This window comes from Pleurodeles waltl, chromosome 3_1 (genome assembly GCF_031143425.1).
Source record: "Pleurodeles waltl isolate 20211129_DDA chromosome 3_1, aPleWal1.hap1.20221129, whole genome shotgun sequence".
Taxonomy (NCBI): domain Eukaryota; kingdom Metazoa; phylum Chordata; class Amphibia; order Caudata; family Salamandridae; genus Pleurodeles; species Pleurodeles waltl.
Genome location: NC_090440.1, coordinates 1678441666 through 1678460435, shown reverse-complemented (window position 1 = coordinate 1678460435; position 18770 = coordinate 1678441666). Strand labels below are relative to the sequence as shown.

The window sequence follows — 18770 nt, the reverse complement described above, 5'->3', positions numbered from 1 at the left end:
CCATTTGTGTTAAATTTGTAATGTGTATGGTGTGTAATTTTATGAAGTGGTGTAATAACATAATTCAGGAATTTCACATAACAAGCATAACACAAAAGTCCCCAAATTACCTGAATTAAGCCATCGTAATTAACATTTTTCCCAGGCCTACTAAATGCCCATGGTGAGGAAAATGCACCCACTGGATGATGTATGCAAACAGAAAGTTGATAAATTGGAATCTTACATAGATGTTGGAGAAAACATATTCTCTGGTTTCTGGTAAAAGCTCTAATTATGTTGTACATTCTACTTTCTCAAGTTCCTGTATCATAGTAATATTTTTTATGGGACAAATTCAACCAGCAGATTGTACGGCGTATTTATAATTTCTCCCACAAGCTGAAGGATTACCAGTTCCCTTCAAATTCTAATTAAGGCTTTTAATACAAGAGTAAATCTGCATGCATGGAATGACTAAGAGTATATTAATCAGTTTATTAATATTGAATATTCTTTGTTATTACAGAAGCACCAACTATTGTTATTGACCCAACTGTAAAAGAAGGTTTAACAGTAAAGGCAGGTGAAACCATTGTGATGACTGCTACTAGCATCCTTGGAAAACCACCTCCACAGTCTGTGTGGTCTAAAGGAGGAAAAGACTTTAAGCCCTCAGACATTGTTCAGATTGAAACAACTCCAACATCATCTACACTTTCTGTGAAATACGCCACCAGGAAAGACTCTGGTGAATACACAATCACTGCTACCAATCCATTTGGTACCAAAGAAGAGCATGTGCATGTGAAGGTTTTAGATGTACCAGGCCCACCTGGACCAATTGAAGTCAGCAACGTATCCTCTGAAAAAGCTACTCTTACTTGGACACCACCAACTGAAGATGGTGGATTGCCCATTAAATCGTATGTTCTGGAAAAAAGAGAAACTAGCCGACTGCTATGGACTCCAATTGCTGAAAACATTGATGGTTGCAGATATGTTGTCAGCAAACTTATCCAAGGAAATGAATACATATTCCGTGTTTCTGCTGTCAACCATTATGGAGTTGGGGAACCAGTGCAATCAGACCCCATTAAGATGGTTGATGGGTTTGGTAAGTTAAACTCAGATAAAAGGTACAAGAACATTTTCTAAACTATAACCTGCAGTGTGTTCTATAACACTTATTTTTCATGTAATTCTTTTTACTAGGACCTCCTGGTGCTCCTGGAAAACCAGAAGTAACAAACATAACCAAATCTACAATCACTGTTGCCTGGAAAAGACCAGTTGATGATGGTGGAAGTGAAATTACAGGCTATTATGTGGAACGAAAAGAAAAGAAAGGCTTACGATGGGTCAGAGTAACAAAAAGGCCTGTTTCAGATCTTCGATACAAAGCAACAGGACTCGCTGAAGGAAATGAATATGAATTCCGTGTTAGTGCAGAAAATAAAGCAGGCATTGGACCTCCTAGTGATGCCTCACAACCAGCATTAACCAAGGATGTAGTCTGTAAGTATCTTTTTTCTACTTATCTTACCAAATAGGGTAAGAAAATGGTATTACTTTGTAAAGTAACGCTTGTCTTTTGCCACAATTTCAGATCCACCAGGTCCACCCTCCAACCCAAGAGTGACAGACACAACAAAGACAACTGCTTCTTTGGCCTGGGGCAAGCCTCACTATGATGGTGGACTTGAAATCACTGGTTACATAGTTGAGCACCAAAAGGACGGAGAGGAAGAATGGATAAAAGATACGACTGGGTCAGCTTTACGAATCACCGAATTTGTTGTTGCTAATCTTCAACCAGGTGGAAAGTATCGGTTCAGAATTTGTGCAATTAATGCAGCAGGTGTTGGTGAGCCAGCTAAAATTGTAGACATCACAGAAATTAAAGATCGTGAAGAGAGTCCTGATTTTGAATTGGATGCTGAGCTGAGAAGAACACTGGTTGTTAGGGCTGGACTGAGTATACGTATATTTGTACCAATTAAAGGCCGTCCAGCACCTGAAGTCACATGGATGAAAGGTGACATTCCACTAAAGATACGTGCTAATATTGAAAATACAGAATCATTCTCACTTTTAATCATCACAGAGTGCAACAGATACGATGCTGGAAAATACACTATGACTCTTGAAAATGCAGCAGGAAAGAAATCTGGCTTTGTGAATGTAAAAGTTTTAGATTCACCCGGGCCACCAATAAATATTAAAGCCAGAGATGTAACTAAGGACAGTATTACACTCCAGTGGGATATGCCTCTTCTTGATGGCGGTTCAAGAATAACAAACTATATTGTTGAAAAACGTGAATCAACTCGTAAAGCCTATTCAACAATTACAACTAACTGCCAGAAATGTTCTCTTAGAATTCCAAATTTGGCAGAGGGCTGTGAATACTACTTCAGAGTTTTGGCCGAAAATGAATTTGGAATTGGTGAACCTGGTGAAACCGCTGATCCCATTAGGGCCTCTGAGGCACCATCTCCACCTGAAAGTCTTAACATAATGGATGTTACCAAGAACACTGTTAGCCTAGCTTGGCCCAAACCCTTGCATGATGGCGGCAGCAAGATTACAGGCTACGTGTTAGAAGCACAGAAAATGGGTTCAGATCAATGGTCACACATTACAACTGTGAAAGCATTGGACTATGTAGTGAAAAATCTGAATGAAAATGAGGAATATGTTTTCCAAGTGATGGCAGTCAACAGTTCTGGGCGAAGTGATCCAAGAGAAAGCAGGCCAGTTCTAGTAAAAGAACAGCAGGCACTCCCAGAGTTCGACCTTCGTGGTGTTTACCAAAAACTGGTCATTGCCAAAGCTGGTGACAACATCAAAGTTGATATCCCTGTTCTTGGACGTCCAAAACCAACAGTCTCCTGGAAGAAAGAAGGACAACTTCTTAAAGAAACACAGAGAGTGAATGTTGAACGTACAGCAACTTCAACCATATTGAACATTGGTGAATGCACAAGAAATGACTCTGGGAAGTATACACTTGCAGCTAAAAATATCCTTGGAGAGGTTAGTGATGTTATTACTGTGCAAGTACATGATATCCCTGGGCCTCCTACTGGACCAATCAAATTTGATGAAATTTCATCTGACTATATTATTCTTTCATGGGACCCACCAGAGAATGATGGTGGAGTGCCAATAAACAGTTATGTTGTTGAAATGCGAGAAACTAATACTACCACATGGGTTGAACTAGCTGCTACAGTGATACGCACAACCTTCAAGGCTACCCGTCTTACTACAGGAGCTGAATATCAGTTCCGTGTTAAAGCTCAAAACAGGTATGGAACAGGCCCAGCTCTCAATTCGGAGAATGTAGTTGCTGCTTATCCATTTAAGGTTCCTGGTCCACCAGGTACTCCTCATGCTTCAATAGTTACAAAAGATTTCATCACTATTAACTGGCATGAACCTGTTACTGATGGTGGAAGTGCAATTTTGGGATATCACATTGAAAGAAAAGAACGAAACAGCATTATATGGCAGGTTATAAGCAAGGCCCTTGTTGCAGGAAATATATTCAAATCAACAGGACTTACTGATGGCATTGCATATGAATTCCGTGTCATTGCAGAAAATATGGCTGGAAAAAGTAAACCAAGCAAACCTTCAGATCCCGTATTTGCTCTAGACCCAATAGATGCTCCTGGCAAACCAGTAGCTCTCAACATTACCAGACATGCAGTCACACTTCAGTGGTCAAAACCAGAATATAATGGTGGATTTAAGATAACTGGGTACACAGTTGAAAGAAGAGACCTCCCTAATGGCCGCTGGCTTAAAGCTAATTTTAGCAACATATTGGAAACAGAGTTTACAGTAAGTGGCTTGACTGAAGACGCTGCATATGAATTCCGTGTAATTGCCAGAAACTCTGCTGGTGCTGTGAGTCACCCATCGGAGCCATCAGATGAAATAACATGTAGAGATGATATTGAAGAACCAAAGATCAGAGTAGACGCTAAATTTAAAGACCTCATAATAGTGAAAGCAGGTGATCTCTTCAGGCTTGATGCAGATGTTTCAGGTCGCCCTCTTCCAACAATGGCTTGGATAAAAGATGGGAAAGACATCGAAGAAACTGCAAAATTGGAAGTAAAGATTTCTGATTTCTCTACTGCTCTGATTAATAAAGATTCTGCAAGAAGAGATGGTGGGGCATATACCCTTACTGCTTCTAATCCTGGTGGTATTGCAAAGCATGTCTTCAACATTAAAGTCCTTGACAGACCTGGCCCACCAGAGGGTCCTTTGGCAGTATCCGAAGTCACAACAGAAAAGTGTGTACTTTCTTGGCTACCACCATTAGATGATGGAGGTGCAAAGATTGACTATTATGTGATTGAAAAACGTGAAACCAGCAGATTGGCTTGGACAAGTGTTGCAACAGATGTGCAAGTGCTCAAACACAAAGTTACCAAGCTACTGAAAGGCAATGAGTATATATTCAGAGTCATGGCTGTCAACAAGTATGGTGTGGGTGAGGTCCTGGAATCAGAACCTACACTTGCAGTAAATCCGTACGTCCCACCAGACCCACCAAAAACACCAGAAGTGACAAATATCTCTAAAGATTCAATGATTGTATGTTGGGGACATCCAGATTCCGATGGTGGAAGTGAAATAATCAATTACATTGTAGAACGACGTGACAAATCAGGTCTTCGCTGGATAAAGTGTAACAAACGAGCAATCACTGACTTACGTTATAAAGTCTCTGGACTGACAGATGGTCATGAATATGAATTCAGAATCATGGCAGAAAATGCTGCAGGAATAAGTAAACCAAGTGCTTGTAGCCCTTTCTACAAAGCTTGTGACACAGTATTTAAGCCTGGCCCTCCTGGAAACCCTCGAGTACTGGATACCAGTAGATCATCAATAACAATAGCTTGGAATAAACCAGTATATGATGGTGGGTCAGAAATCACAGGTTACATGGTTGAAATAGCCCTACCAGAAGAAGATGAATGGAAAATTGTAACTCCACAAGCAGGACTTAAAGCTACTTCTTTTACTATTACTGGTCTTAAAGAGAACCAGGAGTACAAAATCCAGATATATGCCCTGAATTCTGAAGGTGTTGGCGAAGGTGCTCTTGTTCCTGGCTCACCAAAGGCTGAAGAAAGAATGTTGCCTCCTGAAATTGAGTTGGATGCAGAACTTCGTAAGGTTGTTAGCATTAGAGCTTGCTGCACTTTAAGATTATTTGTTCCAATTAAAGGAAGGCCTGCACCTGAAGTGAAATGGACAAGAGAAACTGGAGAACCATTAGAAAGGGCGTCTATTGAATCAACAAGCTCATACACCCTGCTTATTGTTGAAAATGTGAATCGATTTGACAGTGGAAAATATATGCTTACAATAGAAAATAGCTCAGGAAGCAAATCAGCATTTGTGAATGTTAGAGTGCTCGATACTCCTGGAGCACCACAAGATTTGAAAATTAAAGAAATTACTAAAGCATCTGTTACACTAACATGGGAGCCTCCACTCATAGATGGAGGTTCAAAAATAAAGAACTATATTGTTGAAAAACGTGAGTCTACCAGGAAAGCATACTCAACCGTTGTTGCTAATTGTCACAAAACTAGCTGGAAAGTTGAGCAATTGCAGGAAGGTTGCAACTATTACTTCAGAGTTCTGGCTGAAAATGAATATGGTGTAGGCCTCCCAGTTGAAACATCAGAGTCTGTAAAAGTTTCTGAAAAACCCCTCCCTCCTGGCAAAATAACCTTGGTAGATGTAACAAGAAAAAGTGTTACCTTATCTTGGGAAAAACCAGAGCATGATGGAGGTAGTAGAATTCTAGGTTATATTGTGGAGATGCAGAGCAAAGGAAGCGACAAATGGACAAACTGTGCCACCGTGAAGGTTACAGAAGCTACTATAACTGGACTAACTCAGGGTGAAGAATATTTGTTCCGTGTTTCTGCTCAGAATGAGAAGGGAATTAGTGATCCTCGACAGTTAGGAGTACCAGTTATTGCAAAAGACCTTGTGATTGCACCCACATTTAAACTGCTATTTACCACATTCAGTGTGCTTGCAGGGGAAGACCTGAAGGTTGACGTACCATTCATAGCACGACCAAAACCAACTGTTACATGGCACAAAGATAATCTGCCACTAAAACAGACTACTAGAGTAAATGCAGAGGACACAGACAGCAATTCACTTCTTACTATAAAGGAAGCCTCCAAAGAAGATGTAGGGCAATATACTGTGAAACTTGTCAACACAGCAGGGGAAGCATCTGAAAATCTTAACATTGTTGTCCTTGACAAACCAGGTCCTCCTACAGGACCTGTTAAGGTAGATGAAGTCACAGCTGACAGCATCACCATTTCCTGGGAACCACCACAATATGATGGAGGAAGCTCTATCAACAACTACATTGTCGAAAAACGAGATACTTCAACAACAGTCTGGCAGGTTGTGTCGGCAACTGTTGCAAGAACAACCATAAAAGCAACCCGACTCAAGACTGGATGTGAATATCAGTTTAGAATTTCAGCTGAGAACAGATATGGAAAAAGTGGATATCTTGCATCAGATTCTGTGATAGCCCAGTATCCATATAAAGTCCCAGGTAATCCAGGAACACCTTTTGTATCAAATGTCACAAAAGACAGTATGATTGTACATTGGAATGAACCAGTCAATGATGGTGGTAGCAGAGTTATTGGCTATCATTTGGAGCGCAAGGAAAGAAACAGCATTCTTTGGGTTAAATTAAACAAGGCAGTCATTCAAGACACTAGGTTCAAAACAGCTGGTCTTGAAGAGGGAATTGAATATGAATTCAGGGTTTATGCAGAAAACATTGTAGGCATCGGAAAGCCCAGCAAAGTGTCAGAATGTATTGTGGCACGTGATCCATGTGACCCTCCAGGTCGCCCAGAAGCTATTCTTGTGACAAGAAATGCAGTAACAATTCAGTGGACAAAACCTGAATATGATGGAGGCAGCAAGATAACAGGCTACTTTGTTGAAAAGAAGGAGTTACCAGAAGGCCGATGGATGAAAGCAAGTTTCACAAATGTAATTGAGACCCAATTTGCAGTAACAGGTTTAGTTGAAGACCAGAGATATGAGTTCCGAGTTATAGCAAGAAATGCTGCAGGGGTTTACAGTGACCCGTCTGAAAGCACAGGGCCTATAACAGCAAGGGATGAAGTAGATCCTCCTCGTATAAGCATGGATCCACAATACAAAGAAACAATTGTATTGAACGCTGGTGAATCATTCAAGATTGATGCAGACATCTTTGGTAAACCTATACCTTCTATTCAGTGGCTGAAAGGTGATCAAGAGCTCGCAAATTCTGCCCGATTAGAAATAAAGAGCACAAACTTCACCACAAGTATTAGTGTGAAAGAAGCAATCCGTGTGGATAGTGGCCAGTATACACTGCTGTTGAAAAATGTAGCCGGTGAAAAATCTGCAACTGTCAGCGTGAAGGTACTTGATAGACCAGGACCACCTGAAGGACCTATTGTTGTGACCGGAGTAACAGCAGAAAAGTGCATCTTAGCCTGGAAACCCCCCCTTCAAGATGGTGGAAGTGATATTTCACATTACATTGTTGAAAGAAGAGAAACTAGTCGTTTAGTATGGACAGTGGTAGACTCTAATGTACAAACACTAAGTTGCAAGGTTACCAAACTCTTGGAAGGAAATGAATACATCTTCCGGATTATGTCTGTGAACAAATATGGAGTGGGTGAGCCCCTTGAATCTGAACCAGTAGTTGCAAAGAATCCCTTTGTTGTACCACTTCCACCCAAGGCTCCTGAAGTCACAGCGGTTACTAAAGATTCCATGATTGTTGTGTGGGAAAGACCACAGTCGGATGGTGGCAGTGAAATAAATGGTTATGTTGTTGAAAAACGAGATAAGGAAGGTATCAGGTGGACCAGATGCAACAAGCGATTGGTCAGTGAATTACGTTTTAGAGTAACAGGGCTTATTGAATCTCATCATTATGAATTCAGAGTATCTGCTGAAAATGCTGCTGGCATGAGTGGACCTAGCCCATCCTCAATTTTCTATAAGGCATGTGACCCTATTTACAAGCCAGGGCCTCCTAATAATCCTAGAGCTATTGATGTCACAAGATCATCAGTTATTCTTTCATGGGGAAAACCAATCTATGATGGTGGGTCTGAAGTACAAGGATACATTGTTGAAAAATGTGATGTGAGTACAGATGAATGGTCAATGTGTACCCCAGCAACTGGTATCAAAGAAACACGCATTGAAATTGAAAAGTTGTTAGAGAAACATGAATATAAATTCCGGATATGTGCGGTAAATAAGGCTGGTGTTGGAGACCATGCAGATGTCCCCGCTTCTATCATTGTTGAAGAGAAACTTGAAACTCCAGATCTTGATCTTGATCCAGAATTAAGAAAAATTGTGAACGTGAGGGCTGGAGGTTCACTGAGATTGTTTATCCCTATTCGTGGACGTCCTGCACCTGAGGTGAAATGGTCAAAGGCTGATGGGGAGATCAGAGATGCTGCTCAGATTGATGTTACTAGCAGTTTTACAACACTTGTACTTGACAATGTGAATCGGTTTGATTCAGGAAAATACAATCTAACAATAGAAAATAGTAGTGGATCCAAGTCTGCCTTTATAAGTGTGAGGGTTCTGGACACACCAAGCTCACCAGTTAATCTTAGGGTGAAGGAGATCACTAAAGAATCAGTTACACTAACATGGGAGCCCCCCGTGTTGGATGGTGGAGCAAAAATAAAGAACTATATTATTGAAAAAAGGGAAACCACAAGAAAAGCATATGCTGCAGTGGCAACAAACTGTCACAAAACCTCCTGGAAAATAGAGCAACTTCAAGAAGGGTGCAATTACTACTTTAGAGTGACAGCTGAGAATGAATACGGAATTGGTGTACCTGCAGAAACAGCTGACCCTGTTAAAGTATCTGAAGTTCCACAACCTCCAGGAAAAATAACTGTTGTTGATGTCACAAGGAACAGTGTATCTCTGTCCTGGGAGAAACCTGAACATGATGGTGGCAGCAAAATAATTCAATATATTGTAGAAATGCAAGCCAAAGGAAGTGATAAATGGTCAGAAAGTGTACGTGTCAAGGCACTTGAAGCAATCATTACTAACTTAGCACAAGGAGGAGAATATCTCTTTAGAGTAATAGCTGTAAATGAAAAAGGCAAAAGTGATCCAAGATCTCTTGCCGTTCCAGTGGTTGCCAAAGACTTAGTAATTGAACCAGATGTAAGACCTGTTTTCAGTAGTTACAGTGTTCAAGTGGGACATGATTTGAAAGTGGAAATACCAATTTCAGGACGACCAAAGCCAACAGTGACTTGGACAAAAGATGGTCAGGCTCTTAAACAAACCACAAGAGTTAATGTCACTGATTCGGCAAGTCTCACAATATTAAACATCAAAGAAACTATGAAAGATGATTCTGGCATGTATGGAATAACAGTGGCTAATATTATTGGACAGAAAGTTGCATCTATTGAAGTTATAACTCTAGACAAGCCAGATCCACCAAGTGGCCCTGTAAAATTTGATGAAGTGAGTGCTGAAAGTATTACATTATCGTGGAGCCCTCCAACATATACCGGTGGTTGTCAGATCACAAACTACATTGTTGAAAAGAGGGACACCACAACAACAGTATGGGAAACAGTTTCTGCAACAATAGCAAGAACTACACTGAAAGTATCTAAACTAAAGACTGGAACCGAATATCAATTCAAAATTTTTGCTGAAAACCGATATGGTCGCAGCTTTGCCTTGGAATCTGCAGCAATAGTAGCACAGTATCCTTATAAGGAACCAGGCCCTCCTGGTACACCAGCTGTCAAGACTATTACAAAAGAAAGCATGATCGTACAATGGCATGAGCCAATTATTGACGGTGGGAGCAAAATTTTGGGCTATCATCTTGAAAGAAAAGAAAGAAACAGCATTATGTGGACAAAGATTAACAAAACCATTATTCAAGACACATGTTTCAAGACAAGTAACCTTGAAGAAGGTATTGAATATGAATTTAGAGTGTATGCTGAAAATATTGTTGGTATTGGCAAAGCCAGCAAAGTTTCTGAGTGTTATGTAGCTCGTGATCCATGTGATCCTCCCGGGTGCCCAGAACCAATTATCATAACACGAAATGCTATAACTTTAAAGTGGGCCAAGCCTGAATATGATGGTGGAAGCATGATTACAGGTTACATTGTGGAGAAAAGAGATCTACCCGAGGGTCGCTGGATGAAAGCAAGTTTTACAAATGTAATTGAAACTCAATTTACTGTCACAGGGCTGACGGAAGATGACAAATATGACTTCAGAGTTATTGCTAGGAATGCAGCTGGTACATTTAGCAAGCCTTCTGATAGCACAGGACCTATAACAGCAAAGGATGAAGTAGAGCCTCCAAGAGTTTCCATGGACCCACATTATAAAGACACCATCATTGTTAATGCTGGAGAAATGTTTAAACTTGAAGCTGATGTTCATGGAAAACCTATTCCCAGCATCCAGTGGTTCAAGGGGGATAAGGAAGTTGAAGAATCTGCCAGATATGAGATAAAGAACACAGATTTTAGAGCTTTAATTGTTGTCAAGGATGCTATTAGAGTTGATGGTGGACAGTATGTCTTACAGGTTTCCAATGTAGCAGGCACAAAGTCAGTTCCAATAAATGTAAAAGTGCTGGACAGACCAGGGCCACCAGAAGGGACAATTCAAGTTACTGGAATTACTTGCGACAAGTGTTCACTGGCATGGAATCCCCCTCAACATGATGGCGGAAGTGACATTTCCCATTACATAATTGAGAAGAGAGAAACAAGTCGCCTTGCTTGGACTGTTGTTTCACCTGATGCAGTAGCCACAATGCTGAAAGTAACAAAACTTTTGGAAGGCAATGAATACATTTTCCGTATAATGGCTGTCAACAAGTATGGTGTTGGAGAACCTTTGGAATCTTCCCCAGTGCTGATGAAAAATCCATTTGTGCTTCCTGGTCCCCCTAAGGCATTAGAAGTAACCAACATTGCAAAAGACTCAATGACTGTCTGCTGGACGCGACCCGATAGCGATGGTGGAAGTGAAATCATTGGCTATATAGTAGAAAAGAGAGACAGGGCAGGAATTCGATGGACAAAATGTAACAAACGCAGAGTCACCGATTTGAGGTTTAGAGTCACAGGATTAACAGAAGACCATGAATATGAATTCCAGGTATCAGCAGAAAATGCAGCTGGAGTTGGAGAAGCAAGTCCACCTTCAATTTATTATAAAGCCTGTGACCCTATGTTTAAACCTGGGCCACCTACTAATCCTCATGTTGTTGACACTTCCAGAAACTCCATCACCCTTGTTTGGGGCAAGCCTATTTATGATGGGGGAAGTGACATCCAAGGCTACATTGTAGAAATATGTAAAGCAGAGGAAGAAGAATGGATCATGTGTACTCCACAGACTGGATTACAAGTCAATCGATATGAAATTAAAAACCTAGTTGAACATCAAGAATATCAAATTCGAATTTGTGCTATAAATAGAATTGGTGTGGGTGAAGCTGCTTCAGTTCTTGGTACAGTTAAACCAGAAGATAAACTTGAACCCCCTGAATTAGATCTTGATTCAGAATTAAGAAAAGGAATACTTGTCAGAGCTGGTAGCAACGTAAAGATTCACATTCCATTTAAGGGTAGACCTGCACCTGAAATTAGTTGGTCTCGAGAGGACGGTGAACTGTCTGATAAGTCACAGATAGAAAGAGGCCTCAACTACACCCAGCTGTCAATAGATAACTGTGACAGAAATGATGCTGGAAAATATGTTCTCAAATTAGAAAACAGCAGTGGTTCGAAATCTGCTTTTGTGACAGTAAAGGTTCTGGACACACCAGGCCCACCACATAATTTGCTTGTGAAAGATATCAGGAAAGACTGTATCACATTAACGTGGGAACCACCTTCCATAGATGGAGGAGCAAAGATAAAGAACTATGTAATTGATAAGCGTGAATCAACCAGAAAGGCCTTTGCCAATGTTACTACCAAGTGCAGCAAAACAAGCTTCAAGGTTGAAAACCTAATAGAAGGTGCAATTTATTACTTCAGAGTTATGGCTGAGAATGAATTTGGTGTTGGAGTTCCAGTAGAAACAGTTGATGCAGTGAAAGCTTCAGAGGTTCCATTACCACCAGGAAAAGTTACATTAACAGATGTTACTCAGAGAAGTGCATCACTTATCTGGGAAAAACCTGAACACGATGGAGGAAGTAGACTTATAGGATACTTAGTTGAAATGCAGCCAAAAGGAACAGAGAAGTGGAACACTGTAACAGAAACGAAGACTTGTAGTGCTGTTGTCTCTGGCTTAAGCTCAGGTCAAGAATATCTGTTCCGGGTGATTGCGTACAATGAAAAGGGAAAGAGTGACCCAAGAGCCCTGGCCATCCCTGTCATAGCTAAAGATCTGACCATTGAGCCAAGTTTCAAACTTATGTTCAATACATACAATATACAGGCTGGTGAGGATCTTAAAGTAGAAATACCAGTCTTTGGACGACCCAGACCAAAAATAACTTGGACAAAAGATGAGCAATCTCTGAAGCAAACAACTAGAGTCAATGTGGAAGATACACCAACAGCAACTATCTTACACATAAAAGAGAGCAGCAAAGATGATTTTGGCAAATATACAGTGACTGCAACAAACACTGCTGGCTCTGTCACAGAGAACATTAGTATTATTGTGTTAGATAAACCTGGCCCACCACAAGGACCTGTTCGTTTTGATGAAGTTAGCTCAAACTATGTTATCTTCTCATGGGATGCACCAGCATATACCGGAGGGTGCCAAATAAATAACTACATAGTAGAAAAGCGCGATACTACTACCACATCCTGGCAAACTGTGTCTTCAACAGTTGCCAGAACAACAATCAAGGCAACAAAGCTAACGACTGGGTCTGAATACCAGTTCAGAATCTTTGCGGAAAATAGATATGGAAAGAGTACTTCATTGGACTCTGCTGCAGTTATCGTTCAATATCCATATAAGGTGCCTGGTCCCCCAGGTACTCCTTTTGTAACATCTGTGTCAAAAGATCACATGGTTGTGCAATGGAATGAGCCAGTGAACGACGGAGGAAGCAAAGTTCTTGGTTACCATTTAGAGCGCAAAGAGAAAAATAGCATTCTTTGGGGAAAATTAAACAAAACTCTCATTCAGGACACAAGACTGAAAACAAATGGACTAGAAGAAGGCTTGGAGTATGAATTCAGAGTTTACGCTGAAAACATTGTTGGAATTGGTAAACCGAGCAAAGTCTCTGAGTGTTATGTGGCTCGTGATCCCTGTGACCCTCCAGGATGCCCAGAAGCAATTGTTATAACAAGAAATTATGTCACACTGAAGTGGACAAAGCCTGAATATGATGGTGGTAGTAAGATAACTGGATATATTGTAGAAAAGAAAGAGCTCCCTGAAGGTCGCTGGATGAAAGCTAGCTTTACAAATGTACTGGAAACTGAATTTGTAGCAACAGGCCTAGTTGAGGACCAGAGATATGAATTCAGGGTAATTGCAAGAAATGCAGCTGGTAGCTTTAGTGAGCCATCAGAAAGTACCGGCCCAATCACAGCTCGAGATGAGATTGATGCACCAAGAGCATCACTTGATCCAAAATATAAAGATGTCATTATTGTTAACGCAGGAGACACCTTTGTTCTAGAAGCTGACATCCACGGTAAACCCATCCCTGAAGTAACATGGTCAAAAGATGGAAAAGAACTTGAAGCAACAGCTGCAAGACACGAAATTAAATCCACCATCCAAAGAACAGCTCTTACAGTTAAAGATTGCATAAGGATTGATGGTGGACAGTATATTCTCAACTTGAGCAATGTTGGTGGTACAAAATCTATACCAATAACAGTAAAGGTCCTTGACAGACCAGGTCCTCCAGAAGGCCCTTTGAAAGTGCAAGGAGTTACTGCAGAAAAATGCTATCTGTCATGGGGTCCACCATCTCAGGATGGCGGCGCTAACATTTCCCATTACATAATTGAGAAAAGGGAGACAAGCAGACTCTCCTGGACACAAGTTGCCTCTGATGTTCAAGCTCTGAGCCACAAAGTAACCAAACTTCTTCCAGGTAACGAATATATATTCCGTGTGATGGCCGTGAACAAATTTGGAATTGGGGAACCAATAGAATCTGAGCCAGTTTTAGCATGTAATCCATTCAAACCACCATCTGCCCCTTCAGTTCCTGAGGTTACAGCAATCACAAAGGACTCAATGGTTGTGACTTGGGGACGACCCGAAGATAATGGTGGCGCAGAAATTGAAGGATACATACTTGAAAAACGTGACAAAGATGGCATTAGATGGACAAAGTGCAACAAGAAGAGACTGACCGATTTGAGATTCAGAGTAACTGGTCTCACTGAAGGGCATTTCTATGAATTTAGAGTAGCTGCTGAAAATGCTGCAGGTGTAGGTGCACTAAGTGAGCCATCTGTTTTGTACCGTGCATGTGATGCTACATATCCACCAGGACCACCAAGCAATGCAAAGGTAACTGACACATCAAGATCATCTGTATCTCTTGCATGGAACAAGCCTATTTATGATGGTGGTGCTGAAGTAAAAGGATATCTTGTAGAATTTAAAGAAGCTTCATCAGATGACTGGATTGCCTGCACACCACCAACAGGACTTCAAGCAAAACAGTTTACTGCAACAAAACTTAAAGAAAATACTGAATACAACTTCCGCATATGTGCTATAAATGCAGAAGGAGTTGGAGAGCCCGCACTAATACCTGGCACAGTACTTGCAGCCGAAAAAATTGAACCTCCTGAGATCGAACTTGATGCTGATCTAAGAAAAGTTGTCTCTGTTAGAGCTGGTGGCACTTTGCGCTTGTTTGTAACCACCAAAGGCAGACCTGAACCTGAGGTCAAATGGGAAAAAGCAGAAGGCAAGTTAAGTGAAAGAGCCCAAATTGAAGTTACAAGTTCATATACTATGTTGGTCATTGATAATGTCAATAGGTTTGACAGTGGCAAATACAATTTGACATTAGAAAATAACAGTGGCTCCAAATCAGCATTTGTTAATGTGAGAATACTTGATTCACCAAGTGCACCAGTGAACTTTATTGTTAAAGAAATAAGGAAGAATTCTGTCATATTATCTTGGGAACCCCCTCTTATTGATGGTGGGGCTAAAATTACAAACTATATTGTTGAAAAACGTGAGTCGACAAGGAAGGCATATGCTACAATTACAAACAATTGCACAAAGAATACATTCAAAGCTGAACAGCTGCAAGAAGGAGGAATCTATTATTTCCGTGTCTTAGCTGCCAATGAATATGGTGTTGGCTTGCCAGCTGAAACAGCAGATCCAGTAAAAGTATCAGAGCCACCCCTACCTCCTGGAAGAGTAAGTCTTGTAGATGTCACACGTAACTCTGCTACCATCACTTGGGAAAAACCAGAAAGTGATGGTGGTAGTAAAATTACTGGGTATGTAGTGGAAATGCAGACTAAAGGCAGTGAAAAGTGGAGCACTTGCACTCAAGTGAAAACACTTGAAGCAACAATATCAGGCCTTACTGTGGGAGAAGAATACACATTCAGAGTAGCTGCTGTTAATGAAAAAGGAAGAAGTGATCCAAGACAGCTTGGTGTGCCTGTTGTCGCCAAGGATATTGAAATTCAACCTTCTGTTGAACTTCTCTTCAATACATTCAGTGTCAAAGCTGGAGATAATCTCAAAATTGATGTGCCTATTCGAGGAAGGCCATTCCCAGCTGTAACCTGGAAGAAAGATGGACAAGCATTGAAAGAAACCACTAGAGTCAATGTTGAAACATCAAAGTCTTCAACACTTCTCTCTATTAAAGAGGCATCACGTGAAGATGTTGGAAATTATGAATTATGTGTTTCGAACATTGCTGGTTCAACAGCAGTCTCTATTGGTGTGATAGTTCTTGACAGACCTGGAGCTCCTGGACATGTTCGTATTGATGATGTCAGTGCAGATAACATATCACTATCTTGGGATCCTCCAGAATATGATGGTGGCTGCCATATTAACAACTACATTGTTGAAAAGAGAGACACTACAACCACCACATGGGAAGTAGTATCTGCCACAGTTGCAAGAACATCAATTAAGGTAGCACGCCTCACAACAGGTTCTGAATATCAATTCCGCATTTGTGCAGAAAACCGGTATGGTAAGAGCCACTATGCTGAATCTTCAGCTGTCATTGCACAGTATCCATTTAAACCACCTGGTCCACCTGGAACACCCCATGTCGTACATGCAACAAAAGCTTTCATGATGGTAAACTGGCAGATACCAGTTAACGATGGTGGAAGTCAAGTCATAGGCTATCACTTAGAACGAAAAGAGAGAAGTAGCATTCTTTGGACTAAGGTCAACAAAACTTTGCTAACAGACACACAAATGAAGGTTGTTGGTCTGGAAGAAGGACTTATGTATGAATATCGTGTCTATGCTGAAAACATAGCAGGTATTGGTAAATGTAGCAAATCATGCGAGCCTGTTGCTGCCAGAGATCCTTGTGATGCTCCTGGTCAACCTGAGGTAACAAACATTACCAGAACATCAGTCTCACTGTCTTGGGCCAAGCCAGAATATGATGGTGGAGCTAAAATCACAGGATATATCATTGAGCGTAAAGAACTACCCGAAGGCCGTTGGCTGAAGTGTAATTTCACAAACATCCAAGAAACCTACTTTGATGTAACTGGACTTACTGAAGAGCAACGGTATGAATTCCGAGTCATTGCAAAGAATGCAGCTGGATTGTTTAGTGATCCTTCTGATTCAACAGGCCCTATTACAGTAAAAGATGATGTTGATGCTCCAAGGATTATGATGGATGTGAAATTCAGGGATGTTGTTGTTGTTAAAGCTGGGGAGATATTGAAAATCAATGCAGACATTGCAGGAAGACCACTGCCTGTAATTTCATGGACAAAGGATGGCAAGGAAATTGAAGAAAAGGCAAGAACAGAAATACAGTCAACAGATAACACAACACTTCTCATTGTTAAGGACTGCATTAGACGTGATAGTGGGCAATATGTATTAACACTTCAGAATGTTGCAGGTACACGATCATTAGCTGTAAATTGCAAGGTTCTAGATAGACCAGGACCATCTGCAGGACCATTGCAAGTAGCTGGTGTAACCTCTGAGAAGTGCACACTCGCATGGGGTCCTCCTCAAGAAAATGGTGGTGCAGAAATTGACTACTACATTGTAGAAAAACGAGAAACAAGTCGACTTGCATGGACTCTCTGTGAGGGAGAACTTAGGACAACATCCTGTAAAGTAACAAAACTACTTAATGGCAATGAATACATCTTTAGAGTCATGGGTGTTAACAAATATGGTGTTGGTGAGCCTTTGGAGAGTGAGCCAGTAAAGGCCCAAAATCCATTCACAGTACCAAGTGCTCCCAAGTCTATAGAGATCACAAGTGTCACCAAAGAGGCTATGACCCTCTGTTGGGCTAGGCCTGAAAGTGATGGAGGGAGTGAAATCTCTGGCTATGTAATTGAACGACGTGAAAAGAGTAGTCTACGGTGGATGCGTGTAAACAAAAAACCAGTCTATGACCTAAGAGTGAAATCTTCTGGCCTTCGAGAAGGATGTGAATATGAATATCGTGTCTATGCAGAAAATGCTGCAGGTCTCAGTCCACCTAGTGACTGCTCACCATTGGTACGTGCTGAAGATCCAGTATTCTTACCATCAGCTCCATCTAAACCGAAGATTGCAGATTCAACAAAGACAACTGTAACAATTGCATGGGCAAAACCATTGTTTGATGGAGGTTCTCCAGTCACTGCATATACAGTAGAATATAAGAAAGTGGAAGACACTGAATGGTTGACTGCCGTTACAAATGTAAGAAGTACAGAATACACTGTTATCGGATTAACATCAGGATCAGAATATGTCTTCAGAGTCAGATCAATTAACAAAGTTGGCCCTAGTGATCCAAGTGAAGTTTCGGAACCACAAGCAGCAAAGGAAAGGGAGGAGGAGCCTGCATTTGACATTGACAGCGAAATGCGCAAAACCTTAATTGTAAAAGCTGGTGGGTCATTCACAATGACTGTGCCTTTCCGAGGAAAACCAGTGCCCAATGTTCTCTGGAGTAAGCCAGACACTGACCTTCGTACAAGAGCAAGTATTGATTCATCAAGTTCTAAAACATCTCTGACCATAGAAAAGGCAACAAGAAACGATTCTGGAAAATACACTTTAACATTGCAAAATATTCTCAGCACTGCTTCTTTGACTCTAGTCGTAAAAGTTCTGGACTCGCCTGGTCCCACATCAAATATAACTGTGAAAGAGGTAACAAAAGAATCTGTCTCTTTGTCTTGGGATGTTCCTGAAAACGATGGTGGTGCACCTGTAAAGAATTATCATATTGAAAAACGAGAAGCTAGCAAGAAAGCCTGGGTTACTGTGACCAACAACTGTCATCGCCTTACCTACAAGGTCGCCAATCTTCAAGAGGGTGCTGTTTACTACTTCAGAATCTCAGGAGAAAATGAATTTGGTGTTGGAGTACCATGTGAGACGAAGGAAGGTGTTAAGGCCACAGGTATGAGCACATATGTTGCAGTCAGCATGTAATGTGTGTAACAGGAATGCCAACGTAATGGATAAGACATCAC

General features: G+C 41.0%; 1 protein-coding gene across 1 annotated transcript in view; it reads left to right on the top strand.

Moving 5' to 3' along the window:
* The window catches only part of TTN (titin), a 371797-nt gene that overhangs the window by 308328 nt on the left and 44699 nt on the right, over window positions 1-18770 (top strand). The window contains exons 283-285 of the mRNA XM_069225433.1: window positions 509-1096; window positions 1195-1497; window positions 1589-18697. Of these exons, the coding sequence (XP_069081534.1) occupies window positions 509-1096; window positions 1195-1497; window positions 1589-18697 (18000 nt within the window). The remainder of the gene's footprint in view (window positions 1-508; window positions 1097-1194; window positions 1498-1588; window positions 18698-18770) is intronic.